We start from the raw sequence: 25,182 nt of genomic DNA, 5'->3' as shown, positions 1-25,182 counted from the left end.
TAAAAATAATAATAATTCAGTTCATAGCTGCCAACATGAGATGGTACTTTAACTGGTCTTTAACATCACTCTCACATGAACTACCAGTTTCTATCTGTGATTTTTTTGTGATTTTTTTGTTGACTTCTGTAATTGTTGCTGCACAGCCTCATTTTGCTGCTCACACTCTGTCAGCAACACTAGACACAGAGATAATGTCAGCCTGTGTGTGTGTGTTTGTGCACTCATAATTATAAGGCCGGTGAGTTGTCAGATCTCTGGATCCTTTTATTGTAAATCTTAATCTGAACACATCACGATTAGAATCCACTAATATAAGCTGATATTTTCAGACAGTCTATGTCTATCTGCCTGTGTGTGTTTTAGCAGACAGAGAGAAGCCGACGGGCCGTTGTGTGAGGTCACGTTGCCCTCGGCAGCCCTAGAGGCAGAGTCACAACAGGACCAGAGCAACTCACTGCGTTACCTAATGCTTCCAGAAAGCAGGGTAGGGAGAATTTTGGCAGTGCGAGGACAAATAATCAAACAGGATTATTAGAGAGAGTGATTAATAAGATGCCCTGCCTATATGTCTGTCAGCCTTAGAGAAAGTATTTACAGGGAACATAAAACTTGTGTTTTTCTAAATGAAACATAAGTCAGCAGGAAATGATGGAGGGCAGGACTTAGTAGTTGGGATTTTATTGGATTGTTAGACTTGTTAGGTTGTAATATTATTGGTTAATATCGTTGTTCTCTGGCTGTGTAGTGTGTTGATTGCATCAGCTGAACATGAAAGTTTCACAGGCTGGGATTGTTATTACATTTTTATACAGTATTAACTATTATGATTTATTTGTATTTTTATAATAATATACTTGGAAGAATGATTCACAGTAAGACCAGGGACATTTATTAAGACCTAATGGGGTTGATTTTTGTTTCATGTTGACTTAATTATGAACTGTTAGCTGAATTTGACCTAAAAAAAAAGTGAATTATGTCATTTAGTCACCCTCACATTGCTCCAAACCCATATGGTGTGCTTTTATGATGCTTTGCTGTCTTTTTTTATTATTATTTTTTATTGGTGCTTGATGGTTTATGGTCACAATTTAGTTTCACTGTATTGAAATGAGCAGCTCAGGCATTCCTTTTGTTTTCCAAGGAAGGAAGGCTGGAGCAATGTAGTTTTTTCTGTCATGTCCTCTTTCTCCTACTCTGGCTCTGCAGCTTTTTATTAGTTTCACTTTTTTTTCTCCCTGTCCGTCTCTTTCTCTCCCGTTCCCCATTTCATTAGTGCTGCCTGCTCTTGTGCCCTTCATCAAAGCTGAAATGGCATTATGGGTAACATATCCCCACCACACTGAACGTCTGTCCCTGCACGCCCCTCAGGAAACAGCCTTTGATTGTTTTACAGATATTACTTCCATTATTCTGTCCTTTAGAGCTCACATTTGCAGGTGAATGTTTTGATTTTCTCCTGGAGATGGAGATGCTTTCATTAAGAATTAGCTATTGTCATTCCCCAACTATTATGTTTTTGTCTCCCATTGTGATGCGGTTAGGTCTAGGGTGATTCCCTTCAGTGGCTGCTAATGGAGGGTTCATACATGTGTGTTTCTTTAGTGTGTTTTTTTTTCAGGAGCACCTGCTGACTGTTATTGAGGCTTTCTTTTACATTTTTATTTCCTTTGGCTCACACTTTGCTACCAAAGTGGCTCTTAAGAAAGGGCACCTGAAACGTAGTGGATGCATTTCTAAATCTAATGAGCTAACTACCTAGACAGCAGCTTTGTCTGAAAGCTGAACAATACTGCTTCTGCAGGCAGCATAGATGTATCATTTGCGGCCTATGATATCCCACAATCTTGTGTGTTTGATTCCCACAATCTTGTGTGTTTGATATATTAAAATAGAAAAGAGTTATTTTAAATTGTAATAATATTTTATGAATTTTTGTTTGAAAAACATTACAATAAAATCTTACCAAACCCAAACTTTTGAATGGTTTGGTACTTTATTGTTCACAAGGCTAATTGCTTAGAACATGTCTCCCCAACATGCTGCATAATAATACTTTGTGCATGAATAAATGTATCTTACAGATATTCAAATTGACATATGTCTGTAGGTGCTGGACTCTTGAGTCACACTCAAAGTGCCAGTACCAGCTACTTCTGACACTGTACTGTGAGACCAAATAGAGACATTTACCTCTCTACATTGACTCCATGAGAGGGAGCTAGAGATGAGTTTTTGTGGCGAAAGTGAGGTTTTTGCATTCAGCTTGTCCTGTCTGGTTGTGTACATGCACTTTGGTTTTGATTAAGCTTTGTACTGTTCTAAATGTAAAATGTGTGCTTTGACTCTATAGGCCAAGATATGGACAGTGTGAGAGGCACAATAAGTTGCTAAAAACCTCAAATTGTTCTTCGTGCATGTTAAAAATCATTAAGGATTTTATGATCCTTATCCGCCCCCCCAAAAAAAAAGTCTGCCTTAACTAAGCAGATTACCGTTAAGTAGTTTAACATTTACACAATTCCTCATGAAAATGCAATAAATAATATCCTGCTAAGCTGAGCACATATAAGCCAAATCTCAACCCTTGAGGTTCAGTCAATGTGTCCCATCACATTAAGCTAACACTGTGCATGGAACAAGATCGTCCCCTCCTAACAGTGTCTGCTTAATCAAACCTGAGCCTCTTATTAAAGTCACATAATTACCTCATCAAACTACCAGCATGTGTGAGGAACAGGTGAAAGATGCAGACCTGGTTTGGTCTTACCGGAACTGTTGTAATAATAATGAACCAAATATATCTGTAAAAAATTATAGTTTTATGTAATAGAGTCTGCTAATAGGACATTGAACCTTTTAGAAATGGTTTGCTATAAAGCTGACGTGTGTAATTTCTGAAACAAACTCCCATTCTTTCTCTCTCTCACACACACACACACACACACACGCGCACACACACACACACACACGCACACACACACAAATAAATAGAGCATCAATTTTAACCTCGTACATCCTAAATGAGTCTGCACTGAATACCTATTCAGTGATGTGTGCGAGAGAGGAACACTAATGTGATTTCGATAAAATGTTGAGAATAGTAACCTCCACACACAGTCACTGTGACAGGTGTTCATACAATTGACTGTGCACATTTACACTCCAGTTGAAGACACACTTCAGATGTGCAAAATTTAGCATTTACCATGTGATAAAATGCTGTTCCAATTGTTAACATTAGTCAACATGAACTAACAATGAAAAATACTTCCAACACATTTATTAATCTTAGTTGATTTGTATTTCAACATTTATTAATGCATTACTTTTTATCTGTTAACAATATTTCATGGATCTGAGCTAACATGAACTAACAACGATCAGTATTTTATCTAATGTTAACAAAGATTAATGAATACTGTTACAAATAAATTGCTCATTGTAATTAATTTTTTTACTCACATTAACTAATGAGACCTTATTGTTAAGTGTTACCCTGCTCTTTATCAATGCTATTATTATCCTTTTTTTCTTGTTGTAATTGCATAGATAAACCAAACACATCAGATGTATTGCATAGAAAACAAAAATTGCAAACAAATGGCAATAAATGCTTTGAAATAAAAAAAATATATATATAAAAAAATTAACACCAGTGAGACCTCAGAGTTAAAAATGATTAAACAGCTACACTGTTGACATCTCACACTGTGTGTGAAAGAAGAGACGTCAACTCTCTCTACTTTTTTAAAGGAATTGTTTGCTGTCTAGCTATAAAAAGGACTCACAACAGATTGTATCAGACTGCAGAGTCTTCTAAAGATTTTCAGGATTTTAGGATTTTCAAAAATATAGGGGGATCAGTGAGCGGCCCCTCCCCAAATGGCATAGCCTGTCGGCCTATGACGTAAAGCCATCGAACACCTCTGTTTTTTCCTCGTCACGTTTTGGAAGTCTAACGTTAACAGACAGTGTGTGAGTGAGTGGGCTGTTTACACCTGGCCACTTAATGCATTTTCTGTGATCGGATAGCTATCCAATCGTGAAAAGACCAGGTGTAAATGCCCTCCGAAACGCATTCGAGACGGATTTGAATCCGAATCCGATCGCAGCTGAGCATCTACTCATCAAGCCAACGTGCAAACTAAGTGAATCAAAGTGAAAGTAAGTCGCAGACGCTTAACACAATCATGGAATCGTTTTGATAAATCAGATAGCTCTATCCGATCTGAGAAAACGTATGAAGTGGCCAGGTGTAAACAGCCCCAAATTATGGAAAGACAAAAAAGAAAAGGGAAATGTGGCGCTGAGAAGGTCAGACTCAAAAGTAAAAAAAATATGGAGGAGGAGGCAGCAAAATTCTCCAAAATAACGGACATGTTCCGGGCATCAACGAGCAAAGATACTACATGTGAAATAAGCTAAAGCACCTAATGTCACAGCTAGGCACAGATGGGAATTAGCACCAGCTACCAGCCAGCCAAAAGCTTGTGAAATTTAGCTCGGTGGTAAATACGAGACAAAAATTAATGGTTTACTATTGAGCGGCTCTCTTTTTCTGTTATTATTGTAGGCTATGTTGTTGTTGACTTCAAGATCTTTTAAATAATAATAATTACACTTGGCATTTCACGTTTTGTGCAGTCATTTTATTGTAATTTTAGATTTCAGCATTTGCTTATTCACAGGGAACCATTTTCATGAAACCTAAGAAAACTTCACTCCATCCCAGTAAATTTTTCTGAGTACAGTCGAGTCCGGGCACTGGAGTACACCATATCATTCAAATCGCTCAAATTGTATGTTTAGAATCAGCGCAAACTTTATCCTTTCGCAAATCCCCCTCATAAACAACAAAGTCTAGACGCTATATAAATAAGAGATTCACTGTGCAGTACGGACAACTTCAGTGTTTATGACGAGAGTTTTAGTGAGAGTGCAGAAGGCGGTAAGTAGGCCTAAGTCATGGCTTAAAGGGAGCGCTATTGATCTAAATAATAGTTTTGTTTTTCATGCTTCTAGAGGACCAGTGGTTACGTTCACATTGTAAATTATAGAGTGATAACTGCATTTAAATGTGGGAGTTAATCCGCTAAATTTTAGTCCTGTGAGTCATGAAATTGCGATGATTGACATAGTAACCATAGCAACATGAGAACGTGATAACCATAGCAACATTTTGGCTTCTAATAATTTTATGATTTTTGTTACATTTACACTTTAGTCATACGTTTACATACACTTTGCAGAATTTTGCAGAAATGTTATTTTTATTTATTTTTTAATAAGAAGGATCATAAAAACATTGTTTCTATTTAGTACTGCCATGAAAAAGCTTTCACATAACAGATGTTTAATAGCCTAGTCCACAAGACAAAATGTTAAAACAATGTTTAGTGTTAAATAAATATTTTTAAATTGTATTTTTGTAATTGTATTTTTTTTTTAAAAATGTATGAAAAGCAAGACAAAATAGTAAAAAGCAAATTTTTACTATTTAATTGATGCGATGGTGAAAAAATTGGCAAAATAAATGGAAAAAAATGTACGTGTTCGGTATTCGGCCTTCGGCCTTCGTCATTATTATTCGGCTTCGGCCAAGAATTTTCATTTCGGTGCATCCCTACTGGAAACATGCATTTTGGATCTGCTGTAAGTAAAGCGTGTCAGTGCATTGTTTTAAATCTGTACCTCTCTGTGTGTAGTATCAGCAGAAAACCTTGAGAAGAGCCTGAGACAGATGGAGAAACACCTGCTGCAGTTGGAGAAGGATCTGGACACTTTCAGCTCCACAGACGATCAGCAGGACCTGTTCCACAGCAAGATGGCAATATCCTTTCACACGTTTGCATACACATACACACACACACTGTACATTTCTTTGTTTCTTTTTTTGTTGTTGTTGTTGTCTGAACACACTTATTCATTGTTGTGCTGCTATCTACATCGTTAGTTCTCTTGCACATGGTGGCAACACATTTTCTGGCACCCTTGTCAACCTCACACACATTCACAAACACTAATCAGAGTTTATGTCGGCGTGTGCGAATAAATTATTTATATTGAACTTCACCGGGCTGCTTGTGAAACCTGGTTTGATAATGGAGTTGTACATTCCTGTACTTGCTTGTTAGTTCTTTTCCTTGCTGTCTGTCATTGCTCTCGAAATCATTTCCTGCGGTCTTGATGCTGTCTCCTTTGCTAATGGCAAATGTTTGAAAGCCAGACGTGTTGCCAGGGGAGATACCAGTGGCACAAACTAAACGCTGATCAAAACAGATACCCTAATAATCATCAATGAACCTTTCTTGTAGTGCATTTTGTACATCTCTGTGGAGCAGGTAGTCTTGTGTAGCTTCATTATTAATTTTTCTGTCTTGGGCTCAGGCTTAGCGAATGTTTTATTTTTTTGTTGGTGTGTTTGCTGTTTCATGGGCAAAAAAACAGATTTGACTTTATTACTTTAGTGAGTGCTCATGATCCAGTGAATTCCATGTTCTGGGTCTGACCCGACTGCTCTACCCTTCACGCTGTCCTAGCTAGACTCTACCAGGGGAGGTTATTATCTCACTCACCAGCCACATAGTGGACTGTCTTCCACCCTACATCCCTCCTCTCATCCATACCGTTTTTTTCTGTTTATTTATTTATTTTTCTATTGCCCTTTCTGCTTTTTTTGCTTGTCTGCTCTAGCCTTTAATTTTTCATTTGTTTTTAGTGTTTTAATTATTATTATTTTTTAATAGCTACATTTAGTGCCTTGTCCCTACCGATATATTATATGAATGCATTGACTCAAATCCTAGAGAGCTACCCTGCTAGACAGCATTTTGGGGTAATGTTTTTCAAATTTGAAAACACTGATGATGCCAAAAATATGCTCACTTGGTGGGCAGCTCTTGGTGGGTATTTGCAGTGGCCTCTTACAATGGGCATCAACGTTGTATTTGTAAGTCTTGCGTAGTAATGTGCTGAAATATTAGGGATGTGTGATATATTGGTACCATAGCAGTTGTCAGCTGATTTTGGAGTTTTTCTTTAAGTGAGTGTTAGATGATGGCATAGGCAATGACAAACAAAACAAAAAAACATTAGAGTTAATTTTTTAAAACAATAATAATTTAATAACATTTAAGACCCCTTCACACCAAGAACAATAACTATAACGATTACTATATTAGCGTTCACACCAGAGGACAATATCATTGTTTATTTTTAGCATGCTCTGCTTTTTTGTAGTCTGTCACTTTAAATGCTTTCGCTCTTAAAACAAAATGGATTCTGATTGGCTGTCAGTGGTTTTATCGTTCATCAGCTGGGGACAAAATCGTTCTGAAAGTGATTCCAATGATATTGTTTTACTGTGCCGTTATTGTTATACAGTATTTGTGGTGTGGACTGTTATTCTTTTACATTTAGAACAATTTTTAGAACTATGTCTTTACCGTTATCGTTATAGTTATCGTCCTTGGTGTGAATGGGCCTTTAAATGTAATCTTGTGCAAAACATTGTACATACCGTTTTGTACAGTACACTGTCATGATGCAGATTGTCAGTATTCGCCAGTGTTGCATCTCTAAAAATATACAGTCTAACCAGAGGCTGCATTTTATGGACACTACATGACATTTTATGGACACTAAATGGCCAAAAGTATGTAAACGCCCGAATATTACATCCATATGTGCTTGTTTTTAACATTTTATTTTTAAACAATTGACATTAAGGATTGGCCCTCCCTTTTCTGCTATAGCAGCATATAGCATTGTTTTTCTATGTTCTATTCTACTGTAAATGACTTGGGAGACTGTGTTTATTTTATGCACCTGTTAGTATGCATCTGAAATAGTTCATTAGAAGGGGGTATCCACATGCATTTGTGTGGGTCTCAGGTACTGTATTATGGTGTATTTGTTAATAGTGTGTCTTTGTGTCGTGTAAGTGTACAGTATGAGAGACTTAACAAGCTCAGGTGTACAGGAAAAAAAATCAATGCTTTTCAATCCCTCTGCACAGAACTTGTGTTCAAGGGTCAGCCATCAACCTCTCTCTCTCTCTATTTAGTTTAGCTCTTTGTCATTTAGAACAAAAACCCAGAACCCACATTCCTCTCTCTTTCCTCTGTTACTGCTAACACCGCTTGGCTCCACACGGCACAGGCCCTTTTCTTTCCTCTGAGCTCTTAGCACCAGCAACCAGATCAGTATTAACGTTAATGAAGTCTTATCTCGCTCTCATACACCGCCTGTCCTTTCATTAGGTGAGCACGTCCCCTGCGCCCCATTCTCCGTTCATATTTGGAAGGCGTGAATGAACTCGCAGTATAAAAGACAGCAGAGGAGACGCACAAAACAGATCTGTGTGTGTATGCCACCGAAAGAACTCCCAAATGATTTCATGTGTATGCCAAACAAGCATCGCTGTCCGGCCTGTCTGTCCTCCCTTATGTCTTCATCATGAATAAGTCATGGAGGACCTGAGTCCTGGTGTGAAATGTGTGGGTTAGAGTAGCTCCGTCCTGTCTCTAGATGACTACTTTTTAGTCAGTTCTGGCTAATAGTCACTTGTACCTTGCTTGCCTAGGAAGAGTTGATTATGCAAGTAAGCTGTTCAGGTTACAAAGAAACTGTTGCAATATAGGACAGTAGATTGCCACACAGCAGAGATTTTGCTCAATTCAGCAAAAACACACTAATGCATATAAAACAGCACACAAGTCATATATATATATATATATATATATATATATATATATATATATATATATATATATATATATATATATATATATATATATATATTAGGGCTGGGTAAAAAATATCGATTTCTCGAAAAATCCCAAGAATCGATTAGTCATCCTGTTTTCAGTTGATGAATGAATGTAACATTGATGCGCGCATCCCATCCAATAAATCGCAATAATCTTTGTGCTTTGTTATTATTGATATGAAACAAAGTCTCAGATTTCAAATTACGTCCATTTTCTTACGAAATTCAAAAACATAATTACCGTTTTGGCGCTGTGGCGTGAGATCGCTCTGGCTCAGCTCAAGAGAAGCAGCAGCGCGGAGCGCACATGATCTTCTCTTCCGCATTAATAACACCAGTTACAGCGCGAAATAAACACGAATGAGCATCTGAAAGTGTGTTAAAAGATAGAGTACAACTTATCGAAGTCCGTATCATGTCACATGGAATCGCTCAATCAGTGTTTCACTTTCAACCGTGGAAAGACGTTAGTAAACAATGTCATGTAATGTCACATTTACCTCAGAAAAACCATATCCAGTGACCATAAACTCGTTAGTCAGCTGGAAAAATTAACTCTAGAGAGGAGCATTTTGCTAAATATATGCACCATATTACATAATCATAATAATTTTTATTGTTCTTCAATATTTAATGCATGTTTGAATAAATCTGGAAAGTTTTTGTGACAGCCACCATTTAAATTTTTATATTTTCATATAACTTTATTATTATAAAAATAAATAAAAGTGTATTTTAAGTGTTTGTATACAAATCAGTTAATTTTTACCTTCAATATTATAGTAGGCTAATGAAGCCTATAGGCTACAACTGACTCCCATAGTTTACAATAATTTTTTTCCCTTTTATTTTCCAGTTTTCCTTGAGAAAATTTACAACCTGATATCCAAAATAATCGATATTGAATCGAATCGAATCGTAATCGAAATCGAATCGAATCGCAAGCTTGTGAATCGAAATCGAATCGAATTGTGAAATCTGTGTCAATACCCAGCCCTAATATATATATATATATATATATATACAGTGAGGAAAATAAGTATTTGAACACCCTGCTATTTTGCAAGTTCTCCCACTTGGAAATCATGGAGGGGTCTGAAATTGTCATCGTAGGTGCATGTCCACTGTGAGAGACATAATCTAAAAAAAAAAAATCCAGAAATCCCAATATATGATTTTTTAACTATTTATTTGTATGATACAGCTGCAAATAAGTATTTGAACACCTGTCTATCAGCTAGAATTCTGACCCTCAAAGACCTGTTAGTCTGCCTTTAAAATGTCCACCTCCACTCAATTTATTATCCTAAATTAGATGCACCTGTTTGAGGTCGTTAGCTGCATAAAGACACCTGTCCACCCCATACAATCAGTAAGAATCCAACTACTAACATGGCCAAGACCAAAGAGCTGTCCAAAGACACTAGAGACAAAATTGTACACCTCCACAAGGCTGGAAAGGGCTACGGGGAAATTGCCAAGCAGCTTGGTGAAAAAAGGTCCACTGTTGGAGCAATCATTAGAAAATGGAAGAAGCTAAACATGACTGTCAATCTCCCTCGGACTGGGGCTCCATGCAAGATCTCACCTCGTGGGGTCTCAATGATCCTAAGAAAGGTGAGAAATCAGCCCAGAACTACACGGGAGGAGCTGGTCAATGACCTGAAAAGAGCTGGGACCACCGTTTCCAAGGTTACTGTTGGTAATACACTAAGACGTCATGGTTTGAAATCATGCATGGCACGGAAGGTTCCCCTGCTTAAACCAGCACATGTCAAGGCCCGTCTTTAAGTTTGCCAATGACCATTTGGATGATCCAGAGGAGTCATGGGAGAAAGTCATGTGGTCAGATGAGACCAAAATAGAACTTTTTGGTCATAATTCTACTAAACGTGTTTGGAGGAAGAAGAATGATGAGTACCATCCCAAGAACACCATCCCTACTGTGAAGCATGGGGGTGGTAGCATCATGCTTTGGGGGTGTTTTTCTGCACATGGGACAGGGCGACTGCACTGTATTAAGGAGAGGATGACCGGGGCCATGTATTGCGAGATTTTGGGCATCTAACCTTCCCTCAGTTAGAGCATTGAAGATGGGTCGAGGCTGGGTCTTCCAACATGACAATGACCCGAAGCACACAGCCAGGATAACCAAGGAGTGGCTCTGTAAGAAGCATATCAAGGTTCTGGCGTGGCCTAGCCAGTCTCCAGACCTAAACCCAATAGAGAATCTTTGGAGGGAGCTCAAACTCTGTGTTTCTCAGTGACAGCCCAGAAACCTGACTGATCTAGAGAAGATCTGTGTGGAGGAGTGGGCCAAAATCCCTCCTGCAGTGTGTGCAAACCTGGTGAAAAACTACAGGAAACGTTTGACCTCTGTAATTGCAAACAAAGGCTACTGTACCAAATATTAACATTGATTTTCTCAGGTGTTCAAATACTTATCTGCAGCTGTATCATACAAATAAATAGTTAAAAAATCATACATTGTGATTTCTGGATTTTTTTTTTTTAGATTATGTCTCTCACAGTGGACATGCACCTACGATGACAATTTCAGACCCCTCCATGATTTCTAAGTGAGAGAACTTGCAAAATAGCAGGGTGTTCAAATACTTATTTTCCTCACTGTATATACTTATAAATATGATTGTGTTGGTAGCCACTCAATGTTAATGAGTCTTAAAGCAAACTCAGTTAATATCTACCACATTAATTTAGGAGTTATACATGAAGATATATTTGATAAATCAAACGCAGCATTATTTATAGCAATTAATCAAAATACCCTGAAGAATTGTGTAGGCTTTAACGTAAGAAGGACAGGCGAATGACAGCAGGTGCGATTGTTATCTGTTGTGGCACTTAACTACAGATCTGTTTGTAGTGTAACTGCGCTTCATTGAGACTGCCGTGGTGGAGTTCACAAGTCAATCTGACACCACCTCCTGAAAACAGTTCACCTCTCGGCCAGCTCGTACACACACCTCATAAACACACAGACACGCACACACACTCTCTCTCAAGCTAATGCCAGTAATAAAAGCAAAATTTCTTTGGACACTGATTTAAAGTTTTAACAGATTTTTTTGGGGGAGGTGGGAATAGTGTGATGTGAGGCACCAGCTTCAAACAGGATTACTAATTAAAAACCACATCAAAGTCGAAAATATTAGTTATGATATTTGAAGTAAAGCTTACCATCTTTGCATAGGCATTCCTGACCTCACAGCAAGGATTAGACCCAGATTCTCTCTTTCATGTCGTGTGTAAGAGTCACAGTGTCAGTGCATGCATGTGTATGTGTGAGACATAATGCTAATGTTTGTTATAGACATTTTATGTGGCTTAGTGAAGCGGACTATGACGTGAAAAGAGCTCTTTGCTCTTGAGAGTGATTGTGTGTGGGTTATAGGTCTACATCCTAGTGAAACTTCACTCATACAGCAGTAAACAATAAGAATATTTTTATTTTCTTAGCACTTGTTTATATACTGTAAAAATCTTTGTCCAACCCCAAGGACACACACACACACACATGTATATGTATATATTTTCCTTCTGGCCTACTGTTTTCTTTCTTTGTCGGCATGCATGTACAGTAGACAGGGTTTCCGCGGGGCATTAAAAACAATTAAAAGTCATTCAATTGATTTTGCGATATTTAAGGCCTTAAATGGCATTAAAAAGCATTAAATTGTAATCCTTCAGGCATTAAATTTTGTTATGGTTTTGAAGAAAATGTTATATTATCAATTTATTTGAATATAGTCTTCATAATTAATCATTTGTATTTGCTGTCGCAAAATATGTACGTTAGTGTGATTAAAAACACGTGGAAACAGTTTGGTGATTGCCTCCGGCTGGAGCAAAGTTGCGGAGGTGGCGCGAGTAATTTTGGACAGCAGGAACAACAGGAATAAAACTAGACCAGAAAACTGGGAAAGTGCATGGAAGACACAATTTAGAACATGGTTGGTGGTCAAACTAAAGAATGATTTTGCAGCGTTTGTAAAAAGGTATTAAATTGGGTAGCTACAATGGGAATCAACGCCGTAAAATCTCATGCAGTCTGACAGCCACAGATCGACGGTAAAAGGCAGACAGCAGTTATCTATGTGTAGTAACTTTCTCTCATCAGCTTGACATCCGCTGTTGAAGCTCACTTTGCGTTTTTTTAACGCGTTAACGCATGAGATTATTTTTGTCCAGTTTAACGCCGTGCCGCTGCCTGTGAATGTCCTGTATATGTGACACACACATACACACACACACAGAGAAAGACGCGCGCCAGATCGTGCGCACAGACTGCGCACCAGAAAACGGTACTCTTTCGCGCTTGAACGAACAATAAAACACAATTTTGCCAAAATGTCTGTTTTGTGAGTATCCTCGTAAAATAAGAGCAGTCTTAAATTAGTGAAATGAAGTCTTTAATGAACGCAAAGAGTTGTGAGAGAATGAGGCACATGTTAGATCCATGTTTCTGTCAGCAGCTGCTCTTAAAGGGACAGCAGCCAATAAAGCTTACTGTCAGTAAAGTTAATCACAGTACAAAGGCACCAGAGAAAATTACTCACTGCTATTGACTAAAGAACTCTTGTAGCTTTAATAAGCATTAGTCCATATTTAATCTATAATTTATGCTGTGCAGACTGTTTGATAACTTCATTCAATTTTTGTATGTTAGACAGGAAGGCCAAAGGTAAATATGACATTTATTATAGGTTTATGTGAGGATTGTTTAAGTTCACTTAAATTAAAAGTTGTCTTTTTTTTTTTTTAAGCCTAATGTTAAAAAATTGATAGCTTTCAATTACACTGTAATGTTGGATGGCTATAATTAATGTTTAAAATTAGGGGGGAGAAATCATTTTTTATCCAGATATCAATAGCTGTATTATCAGTAAAACTGGTCTTTATGTTGTCTCTACATTCATTTGTAGATTAACTGTGAAATGATTACATTATAAAATATATAAACTAATATAAACCTAAACAAATGTAAGTGTTTTTAATTGTGGAAAAAATGTGTGATTAATCAAGTTAATTTATATATATATATGGTTGATCATAGGTTGTGTATGGCATTAAAATGAAAAAAATGGCATTAAAAAGGCATTGAAAAGGCATTACATTTAAATTGAAGATCCCTGCAGAAACCCTGAGTAGATTGTTTCACTCTCCATTCCAAAAGGAAAACTTTGATCTTCATCAAAGATTTTCACCCATCCCTTTTTCTCACACCAGACTTGTGTTCCCAGCATGTTATTTTTCAGTGTGCACACATATGGCAGTGTTCATGTGATATGCAAGTGAACATGTGTAAGGTGTTAATTAATGACATGCACAACTATTAATATTGCTTATGAGCAATTCCATGCAAATGTCACCTTACCATGAAAAAAATAAAAAAATGTGTTTTTACCAAAAGAGCAAAACCCTATTTAAGTTGTGCATTTAGGTATGAATTGTACTGCATTAATGTGCTTTAATAGAAATTTGAAGGAAATCACCATGTTTATCCACCACATATGAGGTGTGCACCGATAGTAAAATTACATTTTCATCCAACTATCATTTCATGTTTTCAAAAGAGTTCGATCTTGATCAACTAATGGTCAACAATGAATTGGAGTGGCATCGGTCCGTTAGATCAAAACAATTTCAAATACAATTTTTAGGTTACAACTGCATCTGTCTCTGATGCAGACTGGTGTAGATTTATTTAAATGCAGGTCCCACACTGGTTACACTTAACAACATGAGAGATGGTGTGAACACATGCTATATAATCACGCGCTATAAATTATCCATAACCATTTGCGGTACAATTTCAGAGAATATTTGTTTTTAATATGATTTACATCATTTAAAAAAATGGAGACTTCAAGCTCTGTAAAGACGTTTCATGTCACGGTGACAAGCATACACTGAGTTACAGATCATTTTCTGTCGCGTTTCAGAATGAACTTCACATTGAGAGAGACGGCAGAATGTGCATCTTTATTTTCTTTATTTTACGAAAAACTCAACATTTTGTTTTTATTATTAGTGTACACAAATAAAAGACATTTAAAAGTTTTGAATGACGTATAACACTTGCCTGTATGACAAAATTCAATGGAGTTATTCAAGTCTCTTTTGCACTGATAAGAAAAACAGCGAGACAATCGCAACGGCCGACCCCAGGGAGTTAACTTCCATTCTCTCATTATCTTTAAAGGGGTCATCAAATGCCTATTTTCCACAAGTTGGTATGATTCTTTAGGGTCTTCATGTAAAGTTTGTAACACACGTTGGTTAAAATTCCTCAATGGTTGTGTAAAACAACACCCTTTTTACCTCCTCAAAAACAGCTTTGTTCACAGAGACCCGTTTCGGTGCATGTCTCTTTAAATGATGATGAGCAACTGCTCACCCCACCCCTCTCTTCCATGGGGGATGTCGACACAAGACAAGTAAAGTGCTGTCTTGGCAATCTGCCTTGGTGGACAGTCTACAAATGGCTGAGGGCGGGACAGTCTGTCAGTGGTCGTGGGCGGAGCATGAGCAATATGATGTCATATTGCTCAGAAAATTCAAACAGCTTGATTATTGAGTGTTTAGGCTTTTTAGTGAATGGATTTTCTTCATTGTATGGTGGTGTGTCCACACACTGCAAAGACACATTTATATGCAAACACCATATAAAAGTGAATTTTGCATCCGATGACCCCTTTAAAAAGTGAAAAGTAGGGTTTTTTTCTAAACTTGCTAAGATCTTAATGAATTTATGGTTGTTCAGTGTTGCCATAAGGGTCACCTTAAAAACATGGGCTTTGCAGACATTTGCTTACATTCAATATAAATGCATGTGGGCTGCAAATAAATGTGCATAACAAACACTGGTTTAAATGACTGTCTACAAGTCATCTATAATTATGTTTGTGTGTATACATGCTTTCCCAATAAATGACATGTTTTGCATTGGCTCCTACTGTACACACCAGCACCGTTTTAATTGGATAAAGAGCAGTAATGGATAAAGCGCTTGGCTCTGTGCAGAAGTGCAGCAGTTTTAACCATAATTAAAATGAACTGGACTTTTACATGTGAACTATTTATATGCTCTTACGCGATATGTGTCTGGGTTTTTGCATGTGCGGGTTGCACAACTTTAGCAAGTGTTGCATTATGGGCTTGTAGTCATGCGATCAGGCATTAAAAGTGAATTTTCATTTTGGTTCATTCTTAGTGGAAACTATGCTTAATCTCTGGCATTTCACAACATCCTTTCCAAATGGTAACCTGTTAGAATAAAATAAGAGATTAACTTTCCTTGCCTTGAAATGAGAGAGCACTGTAATAATAAACTGGAAAATTAAATAACAATTGCATAAATTACTGCTGATTTATTGAACTTTTTTGTGTATTTATGTTCAAAGGTGCAGAAGTAAGGATGATTGTTTCCTTGGCTCATTGGTTTTGGGGGGTTAATTTGTTACCTGCAATCAGAAACAGCATTTTTACTCTGGAACAACTGAATTTTTTTTTTAAACCATTTTATTTAATTAATTTAACCAAAGTATCACAATGAAGAAGAAAATGTATTATTCCTTAAATTATTTTAATGAAAATCCTTGTGACAACACGTTTTCTCATTCACTTTTCAATACTGTTTTGGAAAAGTCCTTGACAGTGATTCCTCACAGTTTCTCTACGCAGGCGAGAGATCAGTATCAGAAGCTGAAGATCATGCACAGTAATATGGTGACCCTTTACCTCAACATGCTGGAGTTTTTCGCCATCGACTCAAAGAAGACATCCGTGGAGGAACTCTTCACTGACCTCAGCAACTTCAGAGCCATGTTCATGGTAAGCCGTGACTCTGATTCAGCTCATAATCACAGTCTCTATATCATATGAAATGGAGTCGTGTCAGTGCCCTGTTGAAACCAGCTTGTGTTTGCAGCTTTGCAGTAGCCCCACACCAGCTTTCAATGACTTTACAGGGAATAATCTGGTTCTCTCTCCTTCCAGCCTTGACCCTTTTGGCCCACAAGCCCTGACTTACTTGAACAGGAGGAAGTCTTGTGTATGTTATCATAAGTAGAGGGAACACTGGGTATTTAGTTGCCAAATATTGCTCGTCTTGCAACGATAGGTGCAGGTTATGCACACATTAAGACTGAGCGCTTTCTGTCATTGAGTGTGTGATTGTGTGTGCGTGCTTTCACACACTCCCTTCATTCCCATTCTGAAGGTTCTAGTGCACTAATCTGACAAAAGAGAAGCCGCCTGTCTCCTTTATGAAAAGCCATTTGAAATGCAAAGTTATTTTCCACTTGGCTGCTACAGTGATGAGACGAATCTCGTTGCCTTTATTATTTTAAATGATTTCATGATGGAAATGCTGAAATTTGGGGAATGAGCTGACGGCGGGTCCACCATCAGATGCATGATAATGCACTCCTGTGGCGCACATTTGAAACCTGTTCTCGGTGCAGCGAGGGACACAGAACTTGCACTCCAGACGAGCAGCCTGTGCTGTACTCCGTCAGACTGAGTTTTCACACTCGCCGTGAAACAAGGCAACAGTGAGCAGGATAGGGGTTGTAATTGACCAAAAGGATGATTCTTGGTTGTGTTTTTGCTTAATAGATTTTAGACTGGGTTTGGATGCTGATCAGCTGACACAAACAAAAATGACACTGAGGGACAGCTCATTCAATACGTGTTAAACTTTAGGAAATACACTGTCAATTCATTGTCAACAATATGTTGTCTGAACCAGGGGTTTTCAAACTTGGGTCTTCTGAAAATAAAATAAAAAATAGAAAAATAAGTATAATGGATTATATTAATAATAATATAAATACTATATTATATTATATTAATATTGGCAATATAATATAAGTGCAATCATGATGTAAATTACATTGATTTATTTAATGAATTAATGTATTTAATACTTTATTTAATATATATATATATTAGGGCTGGGTAAAAAAATATCGAATACTTTATTTAATATATATATATATATATATATATATATATATATATATATATATATATATATTAGGGCTGGGTAAAAAAATATCGATTTCTCGATTTTAATCGATTCTCATTTTTACGAAACGATATCGATTCTTAAATCCCAAGAATCGATTAGTCATCCTGTTTTCAGTTGATGAATGAATGGAACATTGTTGCGCGCATCCCATCCAATAAATCGCAATAATCTTTGTGCTTTGTTATTATTGATATGAAACAAAGTCTCATATTTCACAGGGTTCCCGCGGGGTCTTAAAAAGTCTTAAAATGTCTTAAATTCTGAACTTTAAATTTAAGGCCTTAAAACGTCTTAAAAACAGCCAGATTTTCATCCGCGGTCTTAAATTTCGTTTAGTCAGGTCTTAAAAAAGATTTTACCCTCGTTCATTTCCAGAAACGCTGGCCGCATTAAGTTATTACAAAGTAGCAAAAAAGTATCGAAGTCGCTCGCCAAGAGGCAGTTCACATATCGCGTCTTTTTCGCGCTCAAGTTCATTCAAATGTAGGCGCGCGGTAAGCGCACTTATAATTGAAGCGACGCGCTCGTTTTTTTTCCAGGCGCAGCAACATGAAAAAAGACATGAAGGATGCGGGTGCACCCAAACACTACGGGTGTTTTTCTCTTCTCCGTAAATAAATCTTGTAACAGAGCTATAGCAAGCGTTTTTCGGCGGTGGAAATCCATTAGCCACTAAAACTTTTTTGTCATTGTGGAGTTGCATAGCAACGACAGACGCCACGGGAAAATCGGACCGAATTTTACTATTAATAATAAAAGATAAGCTAAAGTGTATTGTAAATGTCACTAAATCATATTTTATAAAAAGAATGAGTCAAAAAAGATAAATTAAAGTCTGAAATATGTGAGGTTTATCTTTTTATAAAAACCTTTTTTGTCAACTGTATTTGAACTTGTACATGTTAGTATATAACATGTTGCAAGACACTTTTAAAATCTGGCTATCATTTTTAATCGTATTATTTTAATGTTTATGTTAGTGCGTATTGATGCTAATTTTAATTGTTATTTGCTGTTTTTAGACATAAAACTTGGTGAATTGATTTCATTGTGTAGTATTAGTACTTTTTGAACAGGATTCTGTGATAAGTGATAATTTTTGGCACTATAATAATTAAATGAAATGTTCATGCCATTTCATCTCTAGTTATGATCAACTATGATCAACTAAAATCAACTAATTATGTGTTTTTTACAGTAGGCCTATAATATGCAAAGTACAATTTTCTATAAAAAAAATTATATCTGATTCTGTTCTTTTCTCTGACACGTGTTGTTGGGTCTGGAAGGTTACTAATGTGATTGCTTTATCTGTAAATTAAGTTAATGCTTTTTCAATTACTGAATTCATTGAAATAAAATGAATTCTTTGATTTGAATATTTTTTGGCAATGCGTCGTGTAGGTCTTAAATTTCAATCTTTATGGTCTTAAAATGTCTTAAAAAGGTCTTAAATTTGACTAACTGAAACCTGCAGGAACCCTGATTTCAAATTACGTCCATTTTCTTACGAAATTCAAAAACATAATTACTGTTTTGGCGCTGTGGTGTGAGATCGCTCTGGCTCAGCTCATCTCAAGAGAAGCCGCAGCGCGGAGCGCACATGATCTTCTCTTCCGCCTTAACACCAGTTACAGTGCGAAATAAACATGAATGAGCATCTGAAAGTGTGTTAAAAGGTAGCGTACAACTTATCGAAGTCCATATCATGTCTCATGGAATCGCTCAATCAAGTGTTTCAACTGTGGAAAGACGTTAGTAAACAATGTCATGTAACCTCACATTTACCTCAGAAAAAAACATATCCAGCGACGATAAACTCGTTAGTCTGCTAGAAAAATTAAGCATACATTACATATTCATTATAATTTTTTATGTTCTTCAATATTTAATGCATGTTTGAATAAATCTGGAAAGTGTTTTATGACTTTATGAAATTTATAAATTTTTATATAATTTCATATAACTTTATTATTATAAAAATAAATGTGTTTTAAGTGTTTGCATACAAATCAGTTAATTTTTACCTTCAATATTATAGTAGGCTAATGAAGCCTATAGGCTACAACTGACTCCCATAGTTTACAATAATAGTTAAGAGATTTGTTTTCCTTGAGAAAATTTGCAATGTATTGTAGGCCTACCTGATATCCAAAATAATCAATATTGAATCGAGTCGAAATCGAATCGAATTGCAAGCTTGTGAATCGAAATCGAATCGAATTGTGACATTTGTGTCAATACCCAGCCCTAATATATATATATATATATATATATATATATATATATATATATATATATATATATATATATATATATATATAAACGTATGGCTTTTGAATAGTCACAATGTAAATTAATTCATTTTTATCACAGTGACATCAAATGCATTTACAATCCAATTTACTTGTGTTATATGGCATATTTTAAGAGTAAAACAATTCAGGGTTTTTTTTTTTAAATGTATTTGTTGTTTTCAAATAATATTTTAACAAATTGTTTTATTTATTCACTTACTTTACAATGTGGACAATAACCCTAGGAACATGAATTAAGAAAATAAATGGTGGTCAATTTTAGTTTCATGTTGACTTTAAGTCTCGGTGGCTTCAAGATTTTAAAGGGGTGTAGCCAGATGCAAATGTTTCTTTCTTCTCTAACCCATTCTTCCTGTCCTCTGCTTCTCTTTCTTTCCTGCCCGTTCTTCACCCTCATGTAGAATGTCTCTCCCTCACTCTCTCCCTCTTTCTGCCCTTTTCCAGGTCAGTGAGTTTTCAGCCCTCAGAAGCAGCTTGTTTAAATCAATGCTGAGGAGTGGCAGGGGACCAGCAGTAGAGCAGGAGGCTACAGGCCTTCACACACACTCACCTTACCAAAACACTGTATGCACTCACACATTCCTGCACACCAAACACTCACACACATGCAGACCTGCAGCAACGCATGCTTAGTCATCCTCTCAATAACATCTCTCTCGCTCGCTCTCTTCGGTTCTGACTGCTTTTTTCTGCAGAATGACATTGACAGGATGTCTGCATTTTGATGGAGATTGTTTTTGGCTGCTGCCCCACTGATTCCCAGCAACACCGGCACATACTTGACACACACATTCCGACTTTCTCGACCCATTTTCCTATTCTCTTTCTTAGGGTGGAACAGTGACAGGAATGAAGAAAGAAAAGAAAGACAAAAAGAGAGACTATGAGACAGACTAATATAGGAGACACACAGAGAATTAAATGAAAAAGGAGGGGACAAAAGAAAGGTAATAATGCTGCAGCAGCAGCAGCAAATGACCATTCCTGTCAATCAGACTGTTATGAATAATTGAATTTGTGTAGGGAGAGATGAAGATCCCACCTCACCTTACCTCCTTTCACTTCTCCATATAGGAGTATTGTGCCTCTAAACCCAGTGAGCTACCTCTGCAGCATTTTTGGGTACATTTGAGTGCTTGTATAAGCCTTTAATTTTCAGAAATGGCGTTTAGGTAGCCGGCTTTTTATTTTCATTCAAAGACTTTTACGAAGCCCAAAAATGCTGCTTGCACTGAAAAAATTGTATCAGTAATTTTGTAATTAAAATATCTGAAAATCCTTGAAACAAACAACACTTGCTTGAGAAGCAATATCCATCACTGCATAAACTTTTTAGTTTTTAATTGCATTTATAAATATTTAGTTTGTAAATAATTAAGTTTTGAGAGAACATCTTTAATACAAGTGTATTTTGTATTAATGCACAGGCATTTTTTTTAATTAAAGTTAAAACCAATGAGAAAATTTCCAATGCAATAAGACATAATACACTTAAATAATCAAAATCTATGAAAACAAGCTTTAATAACTTGTACAGTGTTGCTCCTGATGTATTTTTACCTTGTAATATAGGTAATTATAATATAATAATGTATAATGTAATATATATTTACCACAATTTTTCCAGATATTTTCTTAATATATGTAAGTATAATCATGATGTGAACTGAATGTGCCTGTTTGTATGCATGTATGTTTATAAATGTATTTTTATATATTTTTTTATATTTTTAATGTTATTTATTATATTTACCATACAATATCCACATAATATTCTAATAATTTTGGGTTTAGTACAATGATGATATAAATTACATTTATTTAGGTATTTATTTATTTAATTATATTGTCTTTATCACACTTTATTTATATCATACTAAATATGTTATGCTTCTAATGTAAATTTTCATTGTTTCAAGGATTTTTAGGAAAAAAATTGCTAAATTCAGGTTTTTCTTTTATTTACAGCATTGATACTGTAGGTATCTCTGGTTTGTAAAGTGCTCTCTTGATTGTTGGTGTATTTGATATGATCTTGCAAACTCCCTTATGATCCAGGCTAGGTAGGTAGCTCTGATTTGGCTGTGTCTGTAATGCAGAAAATGCTGCTTTGCAGGCTACTCATAATCACAATTATGATTTGGATGTTTATGAAGCTTAAAATGCTGTCTGTAGGTAGCTTTGATTTATGCAGTTGGCTGAATTTTGTCTTCAAAAGTTGTACTGTACATGTAGGCTGCTGTGATTCCGAAAGGTCGACAATATCCAAATATGATGCCTTTTCAGCTTTGTTTGTCTATGATACCCAGACGGTACTAGGTTTTGAAACAGCCATTGAGTGGAATCGGAAATAGAAGGACAGAGCAGAAAGTTTGTATTGGGAATGTATTGAGAGGTAGCCGGATCTGCTTTACCAGGGTTCGTTTTACAATCTTGAAAAACATGTGCGGACAAATTGTTGTCTGTGTTTTTTTTGTTGTTGTATAAAATCACAAAGATTTGAGACAGGATTCTTATGCGACATAGTAATAGTAATTTGATTTCACACCTCGCTCTAAGTTGCAGGTTGGTCTTGGAAATGCATCCTCGCACGTCAAATACCCAAAAACTTACAAAGGGGGTGAATTGTTTTAAAGAGCAGTTAATTATGAGGCTAAAGCTCAAGAGTCACACAAACCTTGCCAAACCTCTGAATCACACCCTATAATCCTGTACCATGGGAGTTGCTGTGCAACAACCACTCTTTTCATTTCTACTGTTGACTTTTAAACTTTAACTGGCAGCTCTGCCTTGTCAGGAAATAGCCAAAATGTTACACATAGGCACACAAACACATCACATCATTGAAGCGTTGTCACAACCCTCCTCATAACAGACTGACCAGGTGAACATTGTCGCATGTGGCTCATTCTTTGTGATCCTCATCGCTAACACTCTGAGAGAGGCTAATGTTGGACATGCCCTCGCTCGCTCTGAGCCCCTAGTGTACAGGGTGCTAGTCATTTTACATTGAACTGTGTGTTTCAGAGTCTTTTAGCGTGCGCGTGTGTATGAGCGTTCTCCCTCTCTGCTCACCCACCCGTTTGAAATAGACCAGCAGCAGTTCGGCAGTGCTGACAGGAATCCAATTGACCGTGGCTAATGGCAGACAGACAAGGGAGAGTGGGTGAACACGGGATGACCTGCAGGCAGAGAAAGAGAGAACAGGATGGAAAATGGGCATCCGTTCATCTCTCCTTGGCACAACCCATAAAGCGAGAATTCAAGACCGATAATCGCTATTTATGATGTATAAGGTCATTTAAATGCTTATATAATCTGCTATCAGTGCAGTAAATACAGGATTTATTATAGTTCATCTCATCATGATAATAGCTCAATGATAATTTTTATTTATTTATTTATACATATTTGATTTATCAAGGATGTCTTCAAGCTCATCTATAACTTCAAATCCAACCCTGAAGCTCCACTATCCTGCAGCAATTTAGCTCCAACCCTAATTGAACACACCAGAGTACTAAGCTGCATTTGGTTAAAACTGTTGTAAAAGTATATTCTTGTAAAAGTATTATGTGAAAATGTGTAGTATTTTGGGCGAACTACATCTACCGCAGTTTTGCAAAATGATTCTTCTTCAACCCTATAGCAGCATTTACAACTTCATCTCCATTTGTTTTTGGTGAGTAACCGTTAATACCATATATTCAGCACCCAGTCCAAGACTCAACCTGAAACTGAGGGAATCCCCTCTGCTCTGGCAATCTGCATTAAGAAAAAACAGAGAGGCAGGGTGCTGCTAGGATTGACTGTATTGACTGTTTTGTCTTTGGTCGATGTTGAGCTGCGCTATTAGACCTAGTGGGCAGCTGCAGGCCACCTCCCTTGGAGACCTGTCCATACCCCCTAGAAGTCCAATAACTAAATAAGATTGATTCACGCCAATTCTAGAAATTGCATAGCACTTAGTTGCAGTTGTGTTTGACCTCTATGTGCTTTAACCTACCATATGCCGTCAGTGTGTTCCAGAGTTTGTTTAGTTAGTCATGTATTGTGTCAGGTAGGGATGCACCTATACCACTTTTTCCAGAACGAGTCAGGTACTTAGCGATACAGAGTACCAATTCCTTTATTTTCATTGCATTTTGTAATTAAAAAACATATTGGGCAGAGAAACCAGAATAATATTAATCAGTTTAGTTGGCTTAGCAAATAGATATTCCTTCAATTATTTTCATGCCTAATTATGCCTGTTACACTATTGTAGGAGCTACTGTTACTTTCAATGTTCATATTATTGCTCTATCATATTGTATCTTCAATTTAATAGCACAGTGAATATTCTATCTATCTATTTATCTATCTATCGTCAGTTAACGTTATTAATATGCTCCTCATTTTACTTTCTTTGCTATTGCCATATCTGACCAAACTACAAACTTTCCAGCGATGTCTGTGAAAAAGGGGTGTGCGCTCGACAAGCTTGCACGCATGCTCAATCCACTCCAAGTACACGAGCGCAGTATCAGGCCTGAAGTCCCCCCCCCCCCCCCCCCCAATACACGAGCGAAGTATCAGGCCTGAAGTAACCCCCCCCCCCCCCCCCCCCCCAATTTGTCTGAGTTGCTTTTTAATGTAAACAAAATGGCACCAGTTTGTCTAATGCCAAAGCTATTACTGTAGCGAAATTAGCTTCGGTCACTGTAACCCTTCATAGCAGGTTTGTATCTCCCTGAATTTTCTCCTGTCAAACTGAATTTGATGCGAATGAAAGGGGAAATAGCAAGGGCCTCACTCCTGGCAAGACTGCAGTAATTGAGTTCAAACGATGACTAGAAAATGGAGAGCGGCTGTGTAATGAGAAAACAGACAATTTTGGGCCAAGGGAGACCGCAGAGTTCCGTCCTAATTTCTGCACCCTGTGTTTATCTCTTTCCCTTCGCTCTCCACCTAAACACAGTTAAAGGCCATTTATGCAGATGAGAAGAGAGGAATTTTATCCCATATTGACTGGGAGAGTGGGCGGAGTC

At 36.9% G+C, this 25,182-nt stretch overlaps 1 protein-coding gene across 3 annotated transcripts in view; it reads left to right on the top strand.

Moving 5' to 3' along the window:
• Nucleotides 1–25,182, top strand: part of diaph3 (diaphanous-related formin 3) — a 339,063-nt gene that overhangs the window by 230,968 nt on the left and 82,913 nt on the right. For all 3 annotated transcript variants that reach the window (XM_084101805.1, XM_084101803.1, XM_084101804.1), the window contains 2 exons: nucleotides 5,712–5,837; nucleotides 16,470–16,633. In XM_084101805.1, coding sequence (XP_083957931.1) covers nucleotides 5,712–5,837; nucleotides 16,470–16,633 — 290 coding nt within the window. The remainder of the gene's footprint in view (nucleotides 1–5,711; nucleotides 5,838–16,469; nucleotides 16,634–25,182) is intronic.

Source organism: Abramis brama (assembly GCF_963993115.1).
Source record: "Abramis brama genome assembly, chromosome: 23".
Taxonomy (NCBI): domain Eukaryota; kingdom Metazoa; phylum Chordata; class Actinopteri; order Cypriniformes; family Leuciscidae; genus Abramis; species Abramis brama.
Note: the sequence above shows the minus strand (reverse complement) of the source record. Positions and strands in the feature narration are given on the sequence as shown.